Consider the following 18,055-nt stretch of genomic DNA (forward strand, 5'->3'; position numbering starts at 1 on the left):
CTGGAAACAGGCCCCGACCAGGACCAAGCCCAGCATCTGGCTGGCTCCTAGGGGACTCGACTCTGGAGCGCACTAAATCATAATGAAGTCTAGACCGGATGCCTGAAGTGCGATGGCATTTACCATAGTTTTCTCTCCCAATGATCAAGTAGATATTAAAGTCAGCCTCTTTTTCCCATTAAAACCCTTGTGTGCGTGTGTGTGTGTGTGTGTGCCTCTGACTTGTGGGGTTTATTGTGGTTCATTAGTTCTACCGCATTCCCTGTCATTTGTCATGGCCAGAGGTCCACGGGAGACTGTTTGCTGTGGTGGCTATTAATTGTATCTGTACCATCTAATTGATAAAACAGCAGAAAATATAATGTGTCGACTAAATAAATACGGTTGAAGTACCACCTTTGTTTAAAATAAAAAAAATATGATGCTTTTCATTTTGAGAAAACCTTTTAAAGTCTTTGTTTCTTAATAATTTGTAAAATCAAGAATAAGAGTAATTTTATTTTTATTATGTTCCCCTTTTCAGAAAAGGATCTATTTCAATAGGATGTTTCTATTCTGTGATGAGTTGTTGAAACTTTAAGGAATAGTAAGATTTGTTTTTATAAAAGTAGCCTTAGTTTTTATTGAGCTTATTGCTCCATACCTATTTCCTATAATACAGATCCTACATATACGAATATTATTTTCATAAGGACTATACAGTATCTACCTTTAAACACTAGAACTACGAAGTAAAGTGAATTTTGCTTTTTTGCTGCTTTTGTTGCTCTTGAAATTGTTGCAGTTGACACCTTGAATGACGGAAAATTAATTGCGGCCAATAAGAGTTAACCTGGCAGTAATGAGAGGTAGTTGCTGGGCTGCCCCCGGCAGAGAATAGTCATTTATGTGTATCACTCCTACGCACAGGCTTATCCTGAGAATGTTGACACCTGACGTACATTGCAGAGCGTAAATTGAAAATGCACAGGCTTTGTCAACTAAATGCTGGCAAAACGGTAGCCAGGATTCTGGGCAATTGTTCTGTAGTCTGTTGTTTTTACTTTTCGTCCTGCCAACAGGCCCCTCCCCGCTGTTGGCTGTATCCAAATTAGAAAGGCATAAAAGGTTCAAAGCTTTCTTATCCATATGCTCCTGTCAATGGCAACGTGCCGACGTGCGAGTGTGTGTTTCCGCCCTAATGCCTCCATTTCCACTTACTTTAATAGTTTTTCCTTTTTTTCCAGAGCCTGCCTTTTGGTTGGCAATGGCTTCATTGAAATTTTAGGACACCCACAGCACACACATCACCACACACATCCTATGGCGGTGTAGTATATTTGCTGTTGTGGTCGCATTTGATTAAAGTGCCGGAGCATGTTTGTTGTCTTCCACTTATTGGGGATGATGATCGCCTTGATGATGTTGTGTGTTTGGGTTTGTGCTGATTTTATGGTCTAACGGATTTTCCTTTTTGGTCCTTACTCTCCACTCTACCCTTCAAGTGCGCCTTTTTCCAGTTTTATTGAAATTTTATTGTTCGAAATTGTCTCAGATACAAAGTGGGGTAACTGGGGTAGTTGGTTGGGGATGGGAAACACGTTTGAAGGCACTTAATGACCATTAAATGCTTTGGCCAACAAAACTGTGAAGCATTCCAGGAATGCCGGCCTGACCAAAAGCAAACAGAAATCGCATTATATTAAAAGCAATTTTAACTTTTGAGACAAATGCCCATTTGGGCCAAAAAAGGGAAACCTGAAAGGGGGGGTTGTGGTGGTGGGGAAGGGGCAAAAACGTGTCTGCGGCACGTTCCTCAACTTGATTCCATAGTTGGTAGATGAAATAAAATATGCGAAAAGTGCTTGAGACCAGCAGCATAAATGTGTAGAACAATTTGCAGTAATTGCACAGCGATTCCAGCAACTTGAGTGACTACAAAACGCTGCAAATGTTTTCACTTCAAACAGGAAATTAATCTGGGGCACGTTCCGAAGGACGTTGGCGGCCCACGGGAGCTGTTCAGCCCTCTGCCGCTGCAACCTAATTAACGTGAACAATTCAGTCACATTAAGAATGCATATTCACGTTGAAATTGTTTATAATTTGATAACACGCCTGAGTGAGCAGGGAAGCTGAGGAGCGAGGTGATGTAGACCAAGTTTGCACTCGATCAAGTGGAAAATCAAAACTAAGACAGGCCCCCATCAATACCAATACCAGAAGCAACTTTTCGGGGGGTAGCCGGGCTGAAGGATTTGGCGAATGCATTTCAATAAGCTCTCCTTAGGTGGCCAGAACAAGGAAACTATCCAATACCAGGAACTGGCCATCTTCATCGCCACAACAACATTGTTTGCTTCAATTCCAAAGTGTCACATGCACTGATGGCCATCCAAGAACAAACTTGGTCAAAAATGAAGACAGAATATCCGGAAAAGTGCACAGATCGCTGTCATCGCTTAGCCAAGTTGGGAAAAAAAGTGGCCCTTATTGACTGAAAAGGTACATTGGCTTCGGGATAAATGAGAATGAATGAGTTACTTCATTACAGACATATTCCATTCCACATTCTTTTTGAAACATTAATCCCCTTACTTGCGCAGTATTAACTGAAAGTACCGGGTATCATGTAGTCAAAAACTTTTTTTCCCACTTTTGTGAGAAAATCCTGTAACCTTGCAACAGGATTTGTGTGGTAGAAAAAAAAAATAAAATTCCATCAGCATATGGCCCTGTGTATCACCCATAATATTCATAGGCAAGTGCGTCGTTGATTTCCACCCTTTCCCTGACCAGAGATTCCTTTCTATTGACAATCTCGGCTAAACTTCCGCTGACTGTGTGCCCCATTTTGTTGCTGTTTTTCCCGCCCGTTTCCCTATTCAAAAAATATCTCAGGCAGTGGCACTAGCGGTGGCTCTGCCAGTAGCTGTGGCAGTGGCAGAGTAATCAATAAGTTCGCATATCCGTCAATGCCGGCAGTGTCGGCGGCGCCTCCTAGATACTGTGCCACTGTATCTCGAGTGGCGCGCCATGGAAAGTGGCCAAATGAATTTTCTAAAAGTTCAGCTGCCGTTCAGCATTTTTTTCTACAATTTTTTTTTTTTTTTAGCGATTTTGGCTTACCAGTCATTTTTTGTTGTTCGAGGAGCAACAGCAGTGGCAAGAGGGATGATATTATAAAGTTGAGCTCTTTTTTCATCGATTTGCTTTTAAGTATTTAAAGCCCGAAAGTGGAAAAGTGCGTTTTGGCCAAAACGGCAAGCAAATCCTACACCTTGAGAGCGACAAATCTGGCCAGCCTTTATGGCCAGATGAAGCAATTAAATTCGAATTGCCAAGGGCACTGGAGGGCAGGAATAAAAAACAAATCACAAAGCAACCTGATAGGCAATTTGGGGGCGAAGGATAAAATTAGGAACCAGGATACAGAGAGAAAGAGAGATATAATCAATGCCGATAACGATTACGGATATTATTATGTTAATCGAGATTATGATGACAGTCATCAGCGCCTCATCAGGCCGTTCAGACAATCTTTTCCTTTCGGCCTGTTCCGCCTCCAAGGAGCCTCCGCCACCAAGAAACTTCACCCGAGACTCGAGTCCCAGACACACAAATCTCTTTATAATCGTCCTGGCTCTGTGTCGTGCAGCTTCGTCCTTTTTGACGAGGGCACAAACTGGCCTAGAAAGTGGGAGGGGCTTGGTTTCAAAACTGTGGGCGGGGTACACTTTTTATGCCTACACTTATAAATTTTTATTTGTTGGCATTCCGCAATTTATTTTATATCTTTTCTAGCGGCCTTAGAAACTCCGCGGGCGAAACACCCCAACAGTCTGTTTGGTGGTCCGTCTGTCCGCTTGTCCGTCTGTCCGTTGTTGTACCCTCCTACAATTTGCCGGTTTGTGCTCTGGCTCTGTCAATGCCTGGCGGGGATTTGCGAGTCAAGTCGGACTGCTCGTTCTCAGGCCGTTACACTTTGAGAAAGTTTTCTCAGGAATCTCGTGAAAAGAAGCCGTATCGAGGCTCAAAAGTACGGCCGACTATGACAAGAGGCCTAATCAAATTATGTCCACTTTGTTGTCCGTTGACGTTAGATCCTGCCGACAATGATGATGATGATGATGGAACAAAGTAGGTTATGCCGGAGATGTGCTCGTTAGTCCAGATGTGGTGCGCTGATCTGATTGTCAGCTTTTTGGGTGCTCCTTGCCCATTAGTCAGTAGTCGTGTGTGCCTGTCAATACTGGTGTACACCGTGGCGAATACGTAATGTTTGGCTTTTTGTTTCGGAAATTTCAAACTTCGACAGAAGCTCGTTTATTGGCTGACTTGAAGTTGGCTGCTGTTGGACATTCCGAGATTCCTGGCGTTCTGTGAGTTCTTTTAGGGGTTCGTGAGTCTGCAACGCCAGAAATGCTGTTTGTGATTTTTATTTTTTCGCATTTTTCTTTTCCTTTTAGCATTTTTCCCCGTGTCACAACACAATTTTCCCTTTTTCCCATTTTGCGTTGGCAGTTTGCTCGTGTTTCCGTCCTAGCCTCCTTCTCCTCGCCCTCCGGAGTAACTCACGCGTAAGGCGCGTTGCGTGCTTTTATGAATCCTGCTTCTCCATTACGTCCTAGACAACTTGAACTCCGGCTCCGGCTCCGGTTTCGGGCGCTCTGTACTCTCTCACTCGTTTCCGGTTGATTTTCAGCTGAGTCCTTTGTGCGCATAGACGGGCGACTGCTTCCCATTTTCTTTCTCGCCCCGGCATTCGGGTTTATTTAATCTAATTCAATTGTGAGTAAATTTTATTTGTTGCATACATTAGGGATGATGTGTATGGACACAACCTCCTCCTCCTCCACTCACTCATTTAGCTTTCTCCGTCTCCAATTCAGGTTCAAGACCCTGGCCCCCACTCGTCACGGTTGTAATTACACACTTTAGAGCAATTTAGAGAGTTCTTCTATGAAGATTTTAATTAAAACTTTGATAAATAAGCTCAATTTATATCCAGCCAGATATTTAGAATTTAACATAGCACTGACTCTCCCCCACCTTTGTGAACTTTCTTCCTTTGTGTAATAGTGTGCATTTCTTTTGAGAGTGCAGATTTTCCGCATTTTCCCCATTTTAATTGAAAATTTACCGAGGACGTCTTACTCTTTGAAATGACGGCAACGTGCCCGGCTAGACGGAAGACGCAAAAGAACCGGATGCGAAGTAAATTAAACTGACAAAATAAGTATACCAAGAGAAGAAATTTCCCCGACCATGGCCACAGAGAATTTTCAAACGATATCTAATTGCATCCCCGCAGAAAAAAAAAATCAAAAAATAGAAGAGAAAAGTGAAGGAAAATTTGCATTTTATCAAGCAAAACGATTCATATTTATCTCCAATTGCATTATATTTTTGTGTACGAGTACTTTGAGAGTAAATAGATGGAAATTTATGACTGTGCTCGGCATTCCCACATTTGTTTCAATTATTCACAGTTCGAATAAAAACGGCAAGCGACATGCATATAAATTCACTTCAAATGCCAAGTGTGTGGAATTGTTCGGCTGGTGGAGTGTTGGCCCAGGGTAGGGACGAGTATAGGGGCGAAAGCTTATAAATTTTTATCGTACTCCACCCACAGACATGGGACTAGGTAAACACACATGAGCTGCCAAAATTGCTACACACACAGCACTATAGTACTACAGTTCTAGTACAATCGTTTTGCAAAGTGGCCCCAAGTGGGTCAGAACCAAAGGCAATGGCAATGGCAACAGCAAAGTCAAATCAATTGACGCCAAGACGCATCTGTACTCAGACATTGCCATTGTCATCGTGTTGGCCATGTGTGCGTGTTGGCTGGGAATGCGATTAACCCACAAACGGCCAAGGCGGACGACGTGCCTCGAATGGCAGCAAACTCTGGCAAGTGGCAAGTCCAAATGCAGCTGCAGCTGCAGCTGCTTTAGATGCTGTTGCTTTTAGAAACGAACAGAACGTGGCTTGGTCAAAGGAGAGCGATTACACTCTAAAAAAAAGTCTAGTTTTAAGAAAATTTTCAAATACAATTTAGGGGTAAACTTTCTTCTCCATTTTCTGCCAGTACTCTGTTTCTTACTCCAATTCTCTTGTCCCCAACAGGGCGTATGGGTAACGAGAAAATGCAATGACAATCGTGTACTCGGCAAGGAGTGTCAAATCCTTTGGGCCAATGACAGGCACAAAGTAGTAAGTGGGGGGTTTCCCAACGCAATGTTGTTCCGGTGTCTGTGGTTTGTTTGTGTTTAATTTGCGGCCCAGCCAGATGTTGGCAATCGATGAGGACCCCAACACCGAATACACCATCTTACCATCTCACCTGCCCACCCAGCCCAGCTCTCAACTGATTAAGTTTTCGCATTAATTTTCTTTCACTCTTGATGCTGGTGATGATGGGGTTCGGCCCCAATCTACCTAGCTTGCTTGCTTTCCCATTAGTCGAGGAATCTGCGACCTGCGGGTCAAAAGAAAACAGATCCACCAGAGCTTCTGGCTGCAAGCGGTGTCCTGACCCCTTGGCTTACCCTGCTGGCTTTCCTGATGACTTTTCACGCATCAGTTGCAATCATATTTATTGGATCCTTTTTTTATAGCCAACCCCTGCAATTCTGAGATGGGGCGTCGTCAGCCAGCCACCCTCCCGCCATAAAGATTATAAAGAAATTTGCGAAGTAAACCTTTTTTCTTGATTGCGAAATCGCAGAGAACTCGATTAGAGTGCGATTCCTGTCCTGCCGATAAAGCGGCAGGATAACGAGTGTGATGGCAAATACATTTCCCTTTTGATGCCAGCCGCTCAGCAAATTCGATTAGGAAAAGTCCTTTAGCATAATCCTTGATCCTGTTTCAGTTCCTGATGTCCAATTAGCCGCTGACGAGCCACATGGCCGCGTTTCAAAGTTTAAGTTTTGCATCAAGCTCTGTTGTTGCAATTAAAGTCTTCTTTTTTTTAAGTTTGCTCATTAAGTTTTCCGACAGGTTCCGGAGCTCCTTGCCGTTCGGAGGCACAATGCAAATTGTTTGGCCAAGTGCAAAGCGGTCAAAGGAGCGCTATCGTATCCTGCCCTGCCCTCCTCGCAGCCCTTCTATATTTAGATGCCTCGACAAAGTTTCTCACAACACTTAAGTTGCACAGATAAAAGGCGTTTGGTCCTGTCACCTCCATGGAATCCCCGTCGGTGGCATTCTGTTCCTCCTGCTGGCGGCTCCTGTTCGCGGCGGCAATTTGCCGTGATTAGTATAAATAAGTAACAGTTAGTGACCCATTTTCCGCACACCACTGAGCCAGAAGGAAAAAGGCTTTAATACCTAGGAAAGCACCTGCCATGGCAAAGGCTAGGGTGAGCCTGGATAGGCTTAAAATGTTTTGGGAAAGACTTCAAACAAAACTTAACTCTCTGAAGCTCTTATTTAAAGAAGGGTCGAGATTTAAAGGCTCTTAAAATATGTAAGCATACTCAGTATATATTAAATAAAATAACTCCACCTTATTTTTCACCTTTAGCCGAATTTTATTTATGGAGATTAATATGCCAACCCGCATCCGCTAACATGTGGGCCAAAGGCTGTGGGAAAGCGGTTAAAACCAAGACCATCATCACGGTAATCAACGGCTATGGACCATTTTGCATCCAACACTTTGTAATCGTTAGACTGAAACTACAAACCTCCCCAAAAAAAAAAGAGCCTGCTCATTATATGACTTTGACCCCGTGCCAGACGAGCATTAAAGTCATAAAAATCATTTGTTTATTGTTGCGGCCATTTTCGGCCCCATTAGCAGTTCAAATTCATTGCAATAAATCGCCGAGTTTGTGAAAACCGGGCTAATTCCTTTGGATTGGCTGTCTGGCGCCAGATGGCAAGGATATGGTAGATGACGCCTCGATTGGCTTGGAAGCATAAAAGCGTATTTTATGATTTAAGGACCGCAAAGCCACAGCAAACGACACACACATCCCAAAAGTTAATCACACATAAAATGTCATACTTTATACTCAGGCGAGTGATGGGTCCTTGGGAAAACCCCAAAAACACCCAATAAAGTTACCCAAATTTGGGGCCAAAATTCTCTCGTAATATATGAACAAATTGCATTTTGTGGATTGTAAACTTACAAATTGCAAACAAATCAGAGTGTAACCCGAATAACAAAAGCAATTAGTTGCGGTTGATGAAGTAATTTCAAAGGTTTTCCGAAGGTGGAAACCTAAAATGTTTTAATTTACTTTGTCGATTACCATTAGGAGCAAGTTTCTGTTAGTTTGGCTGATGAGATTTTGGTAAAGATTGCCAGACTTTTAAGTAATTAAATTGGTGTATTTAGACACAAACTACATTACACTTTTTCCATCCCCTTTTTGTATCAAAAACTAATTTTTATCATTCTGATTTAAAAAGATTTTAACAGTGAGTTGATTAGCTTTAATATCGCAATCAAACTAAATGACTGACAGCTGTTGCCTGTCTGGGATGTTCACGTATGCAAATGTCCATCATTGGAAACAAAGGCAGTTAACTTGGCCTGAACCGTTTGATCAACAACCGGATGAGTTGCCAACTTCCCGTGCAACTTTATCTCGTGGACAGTCGGGACAACTTTTGATCTCCCTGCTGTATCCGTGGCATTTTAATCAACTCCAGAGCCCGGAGACCGGAGGCCAGCCAGCAGGACACATCGGAATGCGGCTAATAAATATTTATAAATTCAGCTCTCTAGCAAATTGTTTGACAATGTCAGACGGCCACCATGGATATAAAAGTTTAGAATTCTCTGTCTGGTCAAACATCAGTGACGATGGCTTTTCCGTATTTTTTTTCCTATTTCTGTGGTTGTAATCCCTCCGGGCTTGTTGAGTCTTTAAGCCGGGTTGTTATCGTGTCACATCCTTTCTCTGGCCAATGCCTGGTGGAGTGAACCTTATAGGGACATACTACTGTGACTTTTATACACATTTCTAAAACTATAAAGATACACATTTGCATAAATGTGACTCCGAACTATGTTCATAGCTTGATCAATTCTCACCCGATTCTTAAATGGAACACCTTCAACGATTTTTAGATCAATTCTTCAGCAATCTGCATCAAAACCTACAAACAAAATTTGTTATACATTTTTTTTAAATTTTTGTGATGGAACCCCTTGGAAAATCCAGGATTTCGTCATAGCTATATCCTTGTCAATTCTTTGCCGATCTTTGAATGGAATATCTTAAAAGATTTTTAATTCAATATTCTACCAATTCTCTCAGAATACACTCCTTCAAAAACCTTTCACTTTAATTGTTTACACAACCTATTCGAAAATATTCCTATTTCCAAAAAAATAACTAAAAGGAGTTTAAATTGAATCCTAGGTGGGACCACCCCATTGTTTGCCAATCGTCCTTGAGTGCAGCGTCGTGTGTCCCATTGTTGGGAGAAGCAAATGTGCTTTTGATGGCATTTTAAATGCTGCCAAGCCGAGGAATGCCAGAAGAAGCATCAGTTCTTGATCCCCACCTTTAAGAAAACTAATCAATACATGGTACACACGCGTGGTGAATCTCCTGCTTCTGCTTTCCGGGTTATGATTCCATTTTAGCTTTCACCACAAAGGCCATCGCAACTCAGTCGTAGTAATCGAAAAAGGGAAAAACATAAATTGATTTTCAGTAAAGCGAAAAAAGGGGAACATCAGTTTGCCGCTTTCGATTTGTTTTTCTTTTTATATATTTTCTTTTTTATTTTTAAACCAACCCTACACACTTGCAGTTTTTGGTTGTAGGAGCGAACACGTTTCAAAAATAAATACAAAAAAAAAGTGAGGAAGGAAAAGTTTTTAAAGGTCCTCGGCCCTTTGAGTTGTTGATGACATGTTTCGGTGGATGATAAAAACAAAAAAATGTCAACAACAGGAATGCTTTTATTTGTGAAAAACAGAAAAATTAATTCAAGTTCGGCTTCTTCAGCTTGCTTTAAAATGTAAAGCGAAAACTTTTGGACCAGGGTTTACAATTCTTTTATGTTTTCCACAGCTGTTGGTTGGCAGTTGTCTTCGGCGTGGGCCTCCTAGGTTTAATTAAATTTTTGTCAAGGCTGCTGCGTGTGCAAAAGTTGTGTATTCCAGGGGGCTCCAGGGGATAGCCTAGGACATGCCGGAGATCTATGTACATCCGCATCCCCCTCATGGTGGCGAAATTTTTTAGTGTTCCGTGTTTTAATATTGGTATTTATATTTTCTAATTTACTTCGCCCATGGGATATGCATATTTCACATATTTTCCATACAATTACGTGATTTATTCGCATGCTTTCGGCTTAACTGCTACATTACCCTAAAGCAAACAAAATATGCATTCCATATTCCATATTCCATATTCAAAGTGCCTGTCTGCCCAAAACCAGTAGATGAAAATGAATATGTATGCCTTTGCAGGGGGGATCCTGCAGCCAGTTGGAAAAACACACCACAGGCTTCCATCATGTAAGAATTTTTTTTACCTTTTTCAATTTGCATTTCGCCAGAAGTTCAACTCACGGTTAGCCTTTGAATAATAATAAAATATAATCACAAAGTTGTGTAAAAAAAATAAATGCCTGTAAATGAGTGTGTCGACTATACATACCCGGTACTTATAGTTTTTAAGCTAATAAGTGCGCTTAGCTTTATTTTGAAGGACTTCATTTAATGAAGGAAAAGCCACGTTTCCAGCACGACATTTTGTCAAGGAATGAAAAATGTTAACTCGTCCCGGGGCTTCCACTAAGCCAAAAGCACTTTCAGGTAAAACGAGCTAAGCAATTACTCCCGAAAGCCATTGCACCATAAAACTTTACCGTTCATGAAGGATTAGAATGCTCTGCAAAATGCAAAGGTATAAAAAATGAGAATAACTTGGAGCACCAATGAAGTGCCAGTAAAGTCAAAAAATAATTAAAACCTTATGTCCTTATGGCACTTAAATAGTCGATTATAATTGGCGAGAGGGTAGAGTTTTGTCGTTAAACTAAAATTCGTCACTTATGTGCAAGCTGTTGCTGTTAATTACCATAAATTGAATATTCCTGGAAGAGCTAATTATATCAAGTTGCAATTACGAGGAGCAGGGAATGTGAGAGCCATCCCCCATGAACCTGGCACAAGGTGGCAAAGGGCAGCTCGCTTCGTTGGCCTTAAGCCCTGCAAAAATCCAGGCAAACTCAATTGGCTGCACTTAGCCTCTATATATGTACCGTCATACATCAGGGGCCGAAAGGAAGTCCTTGCAATTGCGTTTTCCAACTCCATACATCCTGTGTTTGTCTGTTGCTTTATGGGGCATACGCTTTGGGTTCTTATTTGGATTGCAACTATGTAGCAGCCATTTCGCATTGCATCCTTTGACTAAGGACGGTTTCGGTGGGTTGGTATTGATGCATGTCGGCTACAGAGCAAAAAATCCATTGAATATCCATGCAAACAGAAGGACATATGCTACTAGAATAGCGTAGAGCAAACATTTCCCTCAGTGCCCTCGAATGTGGAGCACACTCATAGGTTTATCTGATTTGTAAGCCGAGCACGTGAGCAGATTATGATTACCCACAGTGGCTGCAATTTCAGATACTTTGGCTTATATCGAGGCCGTATTCGTTGGTTGAAGCCAATCTCAAAATAAACAGCCGTATTTTTGTGAAAAACTTTCAAGCAAGGCCAAACATAAACTTAATTAAACCCTGTCTATGGATTTTAAACTAAGAATTCCCAGAAAATTCAAACCTTTTTGTTTGCATCCACAGCATCGGGCGGAAGCAACGGAAGTAACCAGACAGGAAGTCCGGTTGATTGTTCCTGCCACTTGCTCCTGGTAATGGAAGATCCGAAAGTGTGAGAGTGCGTTGGGATCTCAGAATGCCCCAACACTGACTGACAGGGCCAATATGCAAGGCTGAATCCGACGGAACAAACAAGTTCAACAAACAATACGATTCCAAACAATCGGACCTCGAGGACATCTCGCTTAAGGGAAAGCGTTTACTAAGGACGACGACAGGCTACGGCAAAATGGCGGACCTGGAGCGTATACGCCTTGTCCTTTTGGGCGGAGCTGGTGTCGGCAAGAGCTCCATTGTGAAGCGGTTCCTGTTCAAAACCTACACCGACAAATACCGCGCCACCGTCGAGGATCTCTACAATCGCGAATATGACCTGGGCGGCGTCACCCTAAAGGTAAGTCCAAAATCCGGTCAGTCTTTTGGCCCTTTCCGCCTTTGTCTCCGGTTTTAAGTCCCTTTTAAATGCTGGTATTTGTTTTTATTTTTTTGTCCTTGCTCAGTGGCAAAACAACATGATTTTCTTTCTTGTTTTGTTTACGAGGGTCTCATTTAAATGCCGCTGTTCTTGACTTTTCACACAAATAAAATTTACAAACATACGTAAGTTTTTTATGAATATTCCATATAAAAAATTCTCATACAAACATTCGTATAATTTTTCATTTTTATGACTATTCATATAGCTGGATATTTATAATTGTTGGAGTTTTTTTTTATATTCAACATAAACTTTTGTTTAAAAGACCCTTAGGCTCATTCTATGTTTAATTTCTCATGTTTTTCCATTAAAAAAGCTTGAAGATTATAGCTTCAATTTATAATGCTTCTGCCTAAAAATAGTTTATAAATAACACGCAAATATCTTAAATTGAAAAGGTAAAAGAGATACAATTTCTATTTCGTGTTCAAGAGGCAAACAACTTGAGGAGCTGCTCACTTTGAAGTGAACACAGATTTTGTGTATGTGCTATTAAAAGATGACCCTTCTCTTTTCGAATTGATGGAAATAGATTTGTTTGATTTGCCTATTGGGCCTACAAATAAAACCAGTTCCAGACTTTGAATGGTGAAGCAGTCTACGCTATAAAGGCCATCAAAACCTGAATAGATATATCGGTCCTGTGGCGCAATGGATAACGCGTCTGACTACGGATCAGAAGATTCCAGGTTCGACTCCTGGCAGGATCGTTACTTTTTTTTGAATCTATTATATTTTTTATTTTATTTTGTGTCAAGGCTGAAAAAAAAAGTATTTTTTTAACTGTACTAAATTATTTTCCATTTACCATGATATAGTTTACTTAGCTTAGAATGCACTCATCCTGGATAATGTGAAATGCAGGCAATTAGTGGTGACTTCATTAGCACAATCACTGTTGTGGTCAAAAGACTTGGTAGGCCCGGCCCATTAATTAGGTTGAAATCTACTAATTGGATGTCTAGAGGGTTGCTACATCACAAGTATTTGGCTTTGACTTTGCAGGTAAATCATTACCTTCCATATGCAAAGTATTAGCCAAACACGTGTGCTTCTTGGTCTCCTGGCAATTGAGTCTCCGGCCAAAAGCCTATTTGGCATGGAAAATCTGGGCATGCGTTGCGCTGGTGGTATTAGCCGAGTTTCGCCCAGGGGCTTCCAACTCAAGTTGATTACATATATGTATGTACTATACTGTACTGTACTGTTCATACATATGTATATTGAAGATGAAAACGCAAAATGAACGAATGAATCTCTCGACTCGTTTAAATGCACTTAAGGCAAGCCGGTTGAATAGTTTCCATCTTGAGCATCCCACGTCTTCCTTCCTTCCTGTCTGTCTGCTTTGTCTGACTGACTAACAAAGTGACTGACAGGCTGGCTGGCAGGCAGGCAGTCGGGCGGATTGGTTGGTGGGCGGATGCTCATTAATCAAATTTGCACACGCTCAAAATAGCGGAAACAACACGGAAAATGTGAACAACTTCCCAACCTTCCGGCAAGTCTCATGTCTTGACAAGGCTACGCGATTCCCCTCGATTATGTTATTTAATAGCCCTCTTGAAAGGTTAATCAGTGGTTGGGTTAAATCAAATGGCCCAGAATGCAATAATAACAATATTTTATTTTAATTGACTTTTAATCACCAGAGGGTTCACAGTTGAATAGTTTACCATTTTTATGGCGAATCCATAAATCCATATATTCCCATTATTGGCTAAGTGTAGGGCAGTGTCCTGGCAGAGGAACATCATTCACTGCCGCCATCATCTTTGAGGTTCGAGCTGATTATTTGATGTTCAAACTTGTCTTACATCCCAAGCACTTGCTCGACGAACAAAAGTTGAGCTACAAAAGTTGATTAATAGGTGTGTGTGTACTGGAAGATTCCCAACATTGGATGAGGATGACGTGTTGCCAGAGTCATTATCATAGCTCCTCTAGCTGGCCGAAAAAAAAGATTCTCCGGGCGACACTGACACTCTTGGTGGTGGCGCCGTTACCAAAGTTGATTTTCCCCAAAAGCCCTGGGAATATTTCGTTTTAATTAATTCCATTTTAGCGCCCGACGGGGTCTCCAACCAACACTTTATCTTAGTTCGTCGGACAAGTCCAGATTGAATTCCTCTCAAAAGCTGTCGTTGTGGCTTAAAGTGATTAATGTCGGAACTTACAGAGAAAAAATTAGTCAGTGCTTACAAATAAGTTAATATTTTGGCTTAAAGTTAGAGCTAATAATAGAGAAGTTAAAGGATCTCCAAGGTACAAGGTATATGCAGGGGATCATGGGCAAGAAGCCTGTTCTGCTTGTAGTTCTGTGGCCAAATTATAGATACTTTAGAAGCCTTTTCTCTGTGCAGAGGTAAGCTGCATTCAAATCAATTTCACCTGGACAATTTGCTGCCATGGACGTTGCTATTGCCACTGCCGTGCCTTGCCGTTGCCGGTGTTGAGGTTTTGCCTAATGGCCAAACTCAAACAACGGCTAACAACGAGGGCCGGAATGGACGAACTGCAACCCGCTGTGACTGATTGCCGGAGCAGCATGTGGCCATCCTCTTCCAAGGGGAAACATTACATTGCACTAAACGCCTGTTTTTCTCTTTAAAAGCAATTTTGTGTATGTGTATTTACCATCCTGCTGGATGAATTTGATGCCTCGAACAGGACTCTCGTTTGGGGACAAAGCCTGCGAGACTGGAGAACAATTGATGTCAAGGAGAAATATGGTGTCAAAAATAATACAAAACAAAATATTCGTGTCATTCTATAAAGTGTTTTTAATAAAGTTTACTCATTTCGGCCAAACAATGCGTTACAAATTTGCGCCACAATGGCCAAGGTCCCAAAAGGCCCAAAGGGAGGCGTGGTGGCAGTAGCAGATTTGAAAGCCAAGTGCCACTGACACGGCTAAACGTTTGGCTTTTGCCTCCTCCGGCAGACCACAGCTCCCCGGCTCTCCGGCCTTGGCTTTGCGGCTTTTGTCTGCTATTGACATGGCGTATCGCGAATGCCACTCGGATAATACATATATAAATTTATATATATTTGCAACACAACAGAGATCCTGATACACGGGATTAGTAGGCATCAAGTGAGCATTGAACAGACAAGCTAACCAAGTCACGAGCCACGCAGCCATTGACCTTCTACAGAATCACCTACTTTAGGAGGTAATAATTGCAAGTTTAAATTACTTTATTGATTTGAAGATGGCTTAGACTAGACAAGAATTCACAAATTTTTTATTGTCTGCCCACACCCCAGAGACATAAAAGTTCAGATTTTAAATACAAATATGAAAAGTGTTCGAGTTCTGAATATAAATTTGATTTCAATGTTTTTTTATTTGAATCCCATCTCCTGCTGAGGAATTTTAATTTATATTTGGCTTTCTAACAGAACTGTATTAGAAATTCCTGGAAATCTATATTTAAATATTCATAAAAACAATTTTATTTATAAATTTCAATGCATTTTGTTCAACATTTCCAATTCCATTCTTTACCTCCTATCAGGAATCTGATTTTTATGGTAATTTAATATTTAAACCCCAGTCTTTTTTTGATTTAAAAATAAAATCAAGCCCTGTATCAGTTCCCTTGGCTAATTATAAACCCAGACATCTGGGGACCAACAGGACAATGACAGTAACATATGTGAAGTCCTGGCCCTAGGTCATTCACATTTAATTACGCTTAATTTGGAGGCATTAACGTTTCACGACAGCCCTGGCAGACTAACCCCTTCTGACTCCCTGCTATCCCATTTCAGGTGGACATTCTGGACACGTCCGGTGACATGCAGTTTCCCGCCATGCGACGCCTGTCCATTGCCACGGCCCACGCGTTCATGCTCGTCTACGCGGCCACCTCGGCGCCCAGCTTCCAGTGTGTGAAGCAGTGCTTTGAGGAGATCCGGGAGCAGCGTGGCGACTTTCAGGTGAGCAGGTCCCTTGCTGCACTCCTAAATTTTGCATGTAATCAGCTTGGGTGCCACAAAAAAAGAGGGACTCATCCGGTTGCACACAATCCGAAAAGCAATTAAAACGCTGCCCTTTGAGTGGGAAGTGTTTAGCCAAGCGGCAGATGTTTCGGCTCGTGGCAGGCGGAGGAGCAGAGTAGCCTTTGTTATTCTTACAGATGGTGCCTCCTCGTGCTGCATGTCAATTATGGCACAATGCCCCACAACGAACCGCACTCGGCTTCGCAGCTTCTCGACGCCGGGGCTTTGTGCCAGTGAAGTGCCACTGCTAATTCCTTTCTGCCTTTCGTTTGCAGGACATTCCCATTGTGATTGCCGGGAACAAGGCCGATCTGGCCACCTCGCACCGAGAGGTCAAGCTGGAGGAGGTCAGCGATTGGGTATTCTGCGAGCTGCCACGCTTAAGGTAAGTCAGGGGGACCACCCCCGAACCATTTGTTTAACGAAATATGAGCCCCAACTACATGGGAGGAGGATGTGCAACAGCTGCTAGGGCACGCGAGAGCAATTAGGGAAGGACAACTGCCAAAAGTTGTGCAACAAAGCCCGTGACACACAACGCAAAGCCACAATACCGCCAAACAGCTGCAATTTTCATAAGTAACACAGCAGCAAGTGGAATTAAAAAGGGGCCATAAATTCTGGTCATCCAAGCGCAGTTGTAGGGCCAACAAAAACCCAGTAAAAAGGCAGAAACCAGAAAGCAAAATGCAATGGCAGCGATGCAATTAAATTGCTACAAATGGAATTAAGCGACGGAGAGCGTGACAGCGGGCCATGAAAGGGAGTTGGGTCCTCCGAAATCAGTGGCATTGTGCCAGGATGGGGTTGCGGGTCTCATTAAATGCCATTTGTTGGCATCACTGTGTGCGGGGGAAACTGCAATTTGCAATTTGTCGCCAGCTCCTTGTTACCCACAAAAAGGATATATTCGCGTAACGAGTCCCAATTGAGCATCTTATGCCACAAACGGTGTCCCTATCATGTAGAATATCAATTGCAGATTTCAACCACCTGCTCGCAATAATACATTCAAGTATTCACAATGAGTGTCCTTTGAATACTAAGCAGCTGAACTGTTTCTGGTGCTCTATACGAGGACATACATATGAATGAGGTCCTTCAACTTGGTTTTCAAAGGCAAAGGTCGAGGCATCAGAACAGCTTTCTGTAAAAGTCCCATAAACCCTTTGTTTATTTTTTATGAAATGCTTCTGTGTTGAAAAGTAGTTTAATGTAACTATTTATGCCACAATTTCAATCAAAATGCTTCTCAAAAAGAGCTTTAGAAAGTGTTACTTGGAATTCAATGATTGCCTTTAGCCACAAAGAAACTTGGACAGAAAAATGCTATATTTCTTAATAAAAAGTTTCTCAGAATTATGCCCTTATATGCCAATAAACTTTGACACTTTGGCACAACCAGCACTAAAATATTTTCCTTAAAACCTATAAAAAAAGATAAACAATCGATTTTTCACATTATTTGCTTCAAACCCATTGCTAACCCTGACATGGGTAGATTTTGCATAAATAATAAAATAACCCTCTACCTGACCCCTCAACTGAACTGCCCTGAAATCTGGCGCTATTTGAAGTTACCAAATGGAAAATAAGCGTAAAGGGGCTGATTAAATTCATTGTTTACCACAACAACAGTTTTAATGCATTTCTTGCGTGACAAGGAGTGCTGAAAACCGACTATATTCTTCGTTTATTTTTGTAAAAAAAAACAAGAACCGAAGCTCTGGAACTTCCTCGCCGGCAGTTTTTCGC

The 18,055-nt window shown here is 41.8% G+C and overlaps 1 protein-coding gene and 1 non-coding gene across 2 annotated transcripts in view; both read left to right on the top strand.

Moving 5' to 3' along the window:
* LOC6495991 (GTP-binding protein Di-Ras2) overlaps positions 1-18,055 on the top strand; it is a 29,035-nt gene that overhangs the window by 1,885 nt on the left and 9,095 nt on the right. The window contains exons 2-4 of the mRNA XM_001959958.4: positions 11,779-12,208; positions 16,070-16,237; positions 16,576-16,685. Coding sequence (XP_001959994.1) covers positions 12,044-12,208; positions 16,070-16,237; positions 16,576-16,685 — 443 coding nt within the window. The 5' untranslated portion in view covers positions 11,779-12,043. The remainder of the gene's footprint in view (positions 1-11,778; positions 12,209-16,069; positions 16,238-16,575; positions 16,686-18,055) is intronic.
* Trnar-acg lies at positions 12,930-13,002 on the top strand. Its single transcript has one exon. It is a non-coding gene; the product is annotated as a tRNA-Arg (tRNA).

The sequence above is a fragment of the Drosophila ananassae genome, chromosome 3L (assembly GCF_017639315.1).
Source record: "Drosophila ananassae strain 14024-0371.13 chromosome 3L, ASM1763931v2, whole genome shotgun sequence".
Classification (NCBI taxonomy): domain Eukaryota; kingdom Metazoa; phylum Arthropoda; class Insecta; order Diptera; family Drosophilidae; genus Drosophila; species Drosophila ananassae.